General features: G+C 31.3%; 1 protein-coding gene across 11 annotated transcripts in view; it reads right to left on the bottom strand.

Annotated features, from left to right (window-relative positions):
* Window positions 1–3,842: 3,842 nt before the first annotated feature.
* Window positions 3,843–7,450, bottom strand: part of LOC122527386 (syntaxin-binding protein 5) — a 59,605-nt gene continuing 55,997 nt past the window's right edge. For all 11 annotated transcript variants that reach the window (XM_043651524.1, XM_043651523.1, XM_043651522.1 and 8 more), the window contains 2 exons: window positions 5,137–5,261; window positions 3,843–4,581 (listed from right to left, as the gene is read on the bottom strand). In XM_043651524.1, coding sequence (XP_043507459.1) covers window positions 4,319–4,581; window positions 5,137–5,261 — 388 coding nt within the window. In that variant the 3' untranslated portion in view covers window positions 3,843–4,318. The remainder of the gene's footprint in view (window positions 4,582–5,136; window positions 5,262–7,450) is intronic.

Here is a 7,450-nt window from a genome sequence, read left to right as displayed (position 1 = left end):
TTTTTTTTGCTTCTTGCGACGAAGGGTTTTGAGCATCTGTGTTCAATTTTCAAATTACAATTTCTCGATGGGGTCGAGATTTTAACCAGATCATTTGATAAATGTTTGACCAATATTTATATACTTTAATTCAAGCACCTCTTTAGGGGGGTGCGAAATATTATAAAGAGTTATTATAATATGTAAAGAATATTATAAAGAGTTTATAATATTATATTATAAACTCTTTATAATATTATATATTATAGCTCTTTATATTATATTATAAACCCTTTATATTATATTATAAATTCTTTATAATATTAACTCTAATAATATAAACTCTTTATAATATTATATGTTATAACTTTTTATATTATATTATAAACCTTTTATATTATATTATAAATTCTTTATAATATTAACTCTAATAATATAAACTCTTTATAATATTATATGTTATAACTCTTTATATTATATTATAAACCCTTTATATTATATTATAAATTCTTTATAACATTATATATTATAACTCTTTATATTATAAAGAATATTATAAAGAGTTTAGAATACGAAATATTATAAAGAGTTATAAAGAAATGATACAAAATGCTATATATAAAATAAAAGAGTTGTACAGCAAATTTTATGAGGTTATTTTAAACTTCAATTTTCAAGACTTCAGTGAGTTCAGTAAAAAAAAAATCTTTTTCAGCGTTTTTACAAATGTTCGAATTTTTTATTCATTTTTTCCAAACTTTTCATGGATTTCCTACGTGACGTTAAAATATTTTTACGCTCTGAAAATGAGTCCAAATGGATCGTTGTGCGATTATTTGTCACGAAGTTATAATAGCTTAAAATCGAGTGTACCGAGTACTTTTACCAGCGCATCTATATATTAAAATTTGCAAAGAATTTTGCAATTTTACGTCATTAATTATGTTTTATCCATTATCGAAACTCAGGAACGATTCTGAAAGAATGAAACTGAAGAATTTAACGAGAACGTGACTGATGTGTATTTAATATTTCTCAGATTTGTTTATCGTTTGTTTAAATTTATTGAAAATTACATATCTGCCCAATGTGTCTTCCTGTTCACGATGCATTCGATATTCCACGTTTTCTCAAGGAGAAGAGGCAGAAATAGGAAGAAAAGAAAGCGAGGAGAAGAGTAGGGCCTCGCGGAAACAAGGGGGAGAGAGAGAAAAAGAGAGAGCGAGAAGGAAATAGAATGCGGTATACTGACGCTAAATTGAATTTTTTTCAATTCATTCCACTTCCCGCAAGCGAGCTCAAACTCGATGAGTATCTGTACGCGACAGCGGCACCTATTCGCAGTAAATTCTCATTATTTTTAAATTGGAAATGAGAAGTGTACGCGGCGGGTGTGGTTGAGAGCACCTTTGCCGCCGTAGAACGAAAAAAAAAGAAGAAGAAAAGGAGGAGAAGACGAAGAAAAAAAAAAAAAGAATCAGGATCCCAGCAGTGTATTATTCCAGACCGATGCCTATCCTAACAGTGGAAGAGTCGCAAAAATTAATTTAATTACCTGGCCGGTGTCAATAACAGTAATCGTTCCCCCTGTTTTCAACCATCTGAATAAATATCGTCGGCCTAATTTCTCCGGCATAAATTCTTCTTTAATCGTCACGTCCACTGATCGCCGAGTATAACATAATTAATTTACGAATTTTACGAATAATTTTGTTCAATTACGTTCAATTATCGTGCAATTTTTAGAATATGAAAAATTAACTTTCTTCCAGTTGTTACGATTATTTTGTTTATTTTTTATTTCGACAATTATTTTTCACTCAATTCATGGTGTTTGCATTCAACTTATTAGGCATAATTAATTTGATAAATTTTTCTGTTTTCGTTTTATACAACTCCAATTTTTTATTTAAATAATTCTATTCGATTAAATAATTGAAATAAATGACACTAGTGTATAATAAGTGCACTCATATTAGGAACAAATAGAAAATTTATTCCAGAAATGAATAGTATAAATAATGAGTTTATTCTATTCCACAATAAGTTTGTTTCGCTTATTTATCGTTATTTATTTAATGACTTTGTAAAGGATTATTATCAAATGAAATCGAGAAACTGGTGAAAAGTTTTTAAATTTGAAATTTATTGTAATACAAGGTTAATCAAGGTTTCCACTTCTTACTTTCAAATGAAATACACCTTCCAGGTAAATGAAATATAAGAACTGTTCTAACGAACTATGATCTATCTTTTTCCATTTTTCCAACAGGACACTTCTCTAACTTTTATTTCTTCGTACGATTTAGAGCAAACTTGTGTTATTTTCACAGTATTCGTAACAAAGATAAAGATATACAAAGCTTTCTCTTAAGAAAAAAAAAAAAAAAAAAAAGAAAGAAGAGGAAAATAAGAGAGATGCTCTTATTAAAATGATATGAGAAATCCTTTGGCATTGGTTCAAACTCATTTATTAATCGGAGCCAAGATACAGTCTGTCCTCGAGGCAGTACTTTTACAATAACATGGTATTATATTTCTTGAAAAATAAGAATTGTACTAGATTAGTAATAGTATAAATCGAGAGTATTAGATATTTCGCTGCATCTAAGGACAAAATTTTCATGTACAATATTTAGATTTACAGATTCAGGCCACAGCGTCGAAATAGGTTAGACAGAATAGACGATGATTCGATACAAAGGATATATATAGCGAGTGGGAGAGGTAGCTACCGGTCGTTCGAACGTATTCGAAGAAGAACGCATAATTAGTAATTAACACGTTACAAAATGATCGTACCTTTTTTCCCTTGTTGTGGAAATTAAAAAAAAGAAAAAATTTTCTTTCTTCCAAACATCTAAAAACGACTGGTCGATTTTGTAAAATATGAGAATATAATATTAAATTTATTTTTTATATAAAATATGAAAAATAAAAATATGATATTTGCAAACCAAATATCCGTTCCTTTTTTTATCCGACTGTAACCGATGGCAATCATTTTGTATCGCGAGAAGGATCTGTAACTTAATCGAACGATTAAAAAAAGAAAAAAATCAACCAGCCTTATAACAAAACTGCGTAAATTTGCGTGTATGAAAATAATTTGACCGATGAGGCATATATATATATGTATGTATATATAATAAATCGCGTCTTCCGGTTTGTCTATTGTATTCGAGAAGCGGAACGAAATATCGATAAAGGTTGAATTTCCAAATTACATAATTAGCCTTGCTCGTTCGTGTTATATATTCTTCTCCTTTCTGCTACTTCTTTTTCAATATTCCTTTTATTACATAATAAATTATTTTCAAACATATTCCTCAACCTGCTTGATATGACAAATAATTCAGAATCACCTAAACAATAGTCTTTATACAACAAGTGTTAGAATATATTATATTATCAAACAATTAAGTAATAATGTATCTTTTTTTCTGTTTTCTTGTCTGCAACTATTATACATTTAACTACTATTCTATTGTTAGAGCAGTAAACAACTTTTTCATCACTTTCACAAAAGATCCGAGAAGGATATATTCTCTTTATTTTATTTTTTTTTTTTTTTCTCGTTATACGCGTAATAGATTATTCGGATATTTTTCTCTCCTTTCTCTCTTAGTAGGATATATATCAGCACGCATCTCGTCTTTGTTTCACGTGTTTTTAATAATTATATATCGTCATCACACGATAGAGTTTACTTTTATTTTCTTCGTTATAATTTTTTTTTCTTTTTCTTTTTTCTTTTTTTTTTTTTCCTTTTCNATATATATATATATATATATATATATATATATATATATATATATTTAATCTTATCTGTGTTCATACGTGTATATACGATTTTTTTTTTCTTTATATTCTTTGTTGAAAGATGTGCGTGTGTATTATACCTGCTTGTAAAAGTATTTCATATGTTTCTTTTACTCTCGTTCCACTTTCTCTCTCTTTCTCTCTCCCCTTCCCTCCCTCCCTCTCTCTCTCTCTCTCTCTCTCTCTCTCTCTCTCTCTCTCTCTCTCTCTCTCTCATTCTCTCTTACTTCCTTTCTTTAAAACACACACGCACACACTCACGCATTCATCCATTCAAACACATGCATCGTGTTAACTACACATGCACTCATACATCCATATATCCAGTTTCTCACTCTTTATCAATGTTTAACATGTTTCCTGTGTGTGCGTGTAAAGTTCGCAATTTACCTAATTGTCGAGTTTTTAGTTTACGCCCTCCTATTTGGTACGACAGAACTCATAGGTGAAATGTGAACGCTAAATTACAATAGAATCGTACGCTATTCCAAATTCGGATAGAGCTCGAACGATGCTCTCATAGCTGATACCATTTCTTGTCTTTGTACTTGAGCATCAATCCGTGAGCAGATTGCGAGAAACCCTCGGCCTCGGACATCATACGCGCTGTCCGCTCCTCCAACTGCGACAACTTCTCGCCACGCTCGAGGACCATCTGGTGTGCCATGTTCACTTCGCCCGTCGCCGTTGTCACGCGTTCGCGAAGACTTTCCGCTCCTGCGTTCGGTCCCGGTATATGTTTCGCCACCGTGCGAGAAGCTCTGCCGCTTGATTCGCCAACTGAAAATAACACATCGATTTATTTAATGCTTCTTTTCTATTATTTCATAAATTATAAACATCTCCGTGATTGTTTAATCAATTTAAGTACGTATCGAGATGCGACTCTGAGATCTTTCTTACGAACCGCAACTGATATTTCTTTCAGGTTTCACCAAGTGTAAAATTCGCAAGATTGTTTCATTTCAACCCAAAAATGTTATCCAGAGATTGATTTTCAATGAAAAACATTGATATACTTCTAACGTTGATGTTATATTTACACAACTATTATTGCACTAGGGACGTTTTGCTCTTTTTTTTTTTTTTATAAAATATGAACGAAAATGCACTGATAGGAATTTTCTGGATAAAATAAAAAAAATCATGATACTAAGGATTAATGCATACTCTTCTTACATTAACCAGGAGGAAAAGAGAAAAAATACATTTACTCATCATAGTTTTTTCGTGTGAAACAAGTAATTTCAAGTTAACGATAAAAACAGACGTTAATAAGCTTTTGAACTAGAATTGTATAATTCAAAGAATTGCTAAGATACCATTGAGACTTACATAACTCTTCTCTATCAAGGCTTCGCGACCCACCACCAAAGAGGCCTTTGAAGAAACTTTCTTTAGGTGGTTCAGGCATATCGTGACCAATGAATAAATCTCCCATCATTTCAGTTAATTCACCACTGAAAATAATATAAGTAAAATGAGGAATGATAATTCAAAGATTCAAATGTTTCTTTTAGATTCTATTTATACATCATGCAATATTACATAAAATTTTATTTTTATGTTTCATTCTTTTTTTTTTTTTTTTCTTTATAATTTTTTTTTTTTTTTTTTTTTTTTTTTTTTTTTTTTCCTTTTCCGGCCTTTATTTATTTTCAAAGGATCCGTTCGGGTACGTTCGAGCTGCTGGACTTCGAATACTATCGAGACTATAAGACGATAAAAGCTGCCGCGAAAAAAGATATCGGTTGACAAGTTAAACGAATTAAAGTATAGATTAAATTCTCGGTTCTCTTGTGTACGTTACACTTGTATATATATATATATATATGTATATATAGGTATCACAATCCCAAAATTCGAGAAATCTCTTCTTTCCTTTCTTTTATGGATGTTACACAACAATACTCGAGCAAAGGTCCAGCCTGTTCTCACGCGGACCGCAACAGTAGTATAATACTCGACAGTAGACACGTCTCGTGGCCAAAAGGTATTTGGTGGCGGTTGAAAGTTTATCAACGAACCTACTACTTGCGTATATTGTCCGAGGGAAATTATATCAAGAAACTTGTTATGACTCAACTCGAAGAAATTGCAATCTAATTAATTCTCTGCAAGACACATTATAATATAGTTTTCTTTATGCAGGTGATTAGTACCATTAACATCAACTATACAATTATTGCTATGGAAGCAGTACGACGATTCAGAGCCTCAATAAATTCAAATGAACTTATACATACATACATACATACGTACATACACGCGTACAATGCACGTACGTATAATGTATGTTATATATTGTCTTTAAGTAATCTCTAATCTACGTATAATTTCCTCCTTTCATTCTTTTTCTCGTCCTCTTTTTTTTCTTTTCTTTTTTTAAATTAACAGCAGCTCTCCCCCCCCTCCCCCCCGTTCTCGTCGTTATATACGTCATAAATTCAATTGAATTCATCATCGACGCTGAAATAGCGTAACTTACAACACGTTTATTATACAAACAGCTCTTTGTTTCAACGTATAATAGTTTTCCTACTGCATTTGTTCTTTTATGTACATAGCATACCTAGCGATAACTACAATTAATAACAACTAATATATAATTTATCAACGGCGCGACGACGCGGCAAGTTTATTACAGACGAGAATACATATAAACCCGAATAACCGAGATATCATCCGCGGATAAATTATACATTACACTGCACTCAATGTTTTACTCGCTATTATCTCGATTAAATTAATCTTTATTGTCAATACATTCGGAGCAACGTCGCTGCATATACAACAATAGGAGGATCTTCTAATTTGGACAGTTAGCATTTCGACGAATTTTTATTCTTGCCTCTTTGCTTTCGTCTGTTTCTTTTCAAGCATGTATATTGTGCAAATACATATACAGCTAGTCGCAAAGGCATCCGACCGTGTTGGACAATTTAAGCGAACTTAAATAAAATATACCTTCAACAAACATCTATTATATTTTTATTTCGTGGCGCGATCGATTCGATCGTTCGAAAAATAAACTGAAACCCGCTGTATAATTATATTTGGAAAACTGAAGCTATAAAACATTCAGTCGGCCGAATATTTTTGCGATCAGTTGCATACATATATCTCTCACGCGTTCTGTTTCGCTCGCGGGCGAAGAACAAACGGAGAACAAATTACCGGTTGGCGGTAAACGATTACAGGACGTCCGAATGGATTAACGGAGAATCGATCGGTTAAAAGGCGAATTGTCACATAATTATATATGTATTGACTCGCACGTAGTTGAATCAGTTTTCTATATTTGCCTAGGTACTTACTTCCTTTATATCTTACGTAAACCTAGATGCACTAATAGTTTATTTAATTTTTTAATAGCAACCACCTCTCGCTTCTCTTCACGGTTTTTTTTTTTTTTTACTGTTTGGTTCAGATATATTATGTGCATATCATTCTAGTATTCTCTTTATACGTTTTTATGTGTATATATACGTACATATATAGAGGTTGTTACACATTTTGAGAAATCGCGCATATACATACATATATATGTATATGTATATGTATATAGATATATATATATATATATATATATATATATATATATATATATATTTAATCTTATCTGTGTTCATACGTGTATATACGATTT

Source organism: Frieseomelitta varia, unplaced genomic scaffold (genome assembly GCF_011392965.1).
Source record: "Frieseomelitta varia isolate USP_RPSP 00005682 unplaced genomic scaffold, Fvar_1.2 scaffold_216, whole genome shotgun sequence".
NCBI classification, from domain to species: Eukaryota; Metazoa; Arthropoda; class Insecta; order Hymenoptera; family Apidae; genus Frieseomelitta; species Frieseomelitta varia.
The sequence above is the reverse complement of the archived record's forward strand: the minus strand, read 5'-3'. Positions and strand labels throughout refer to the sequence as shown.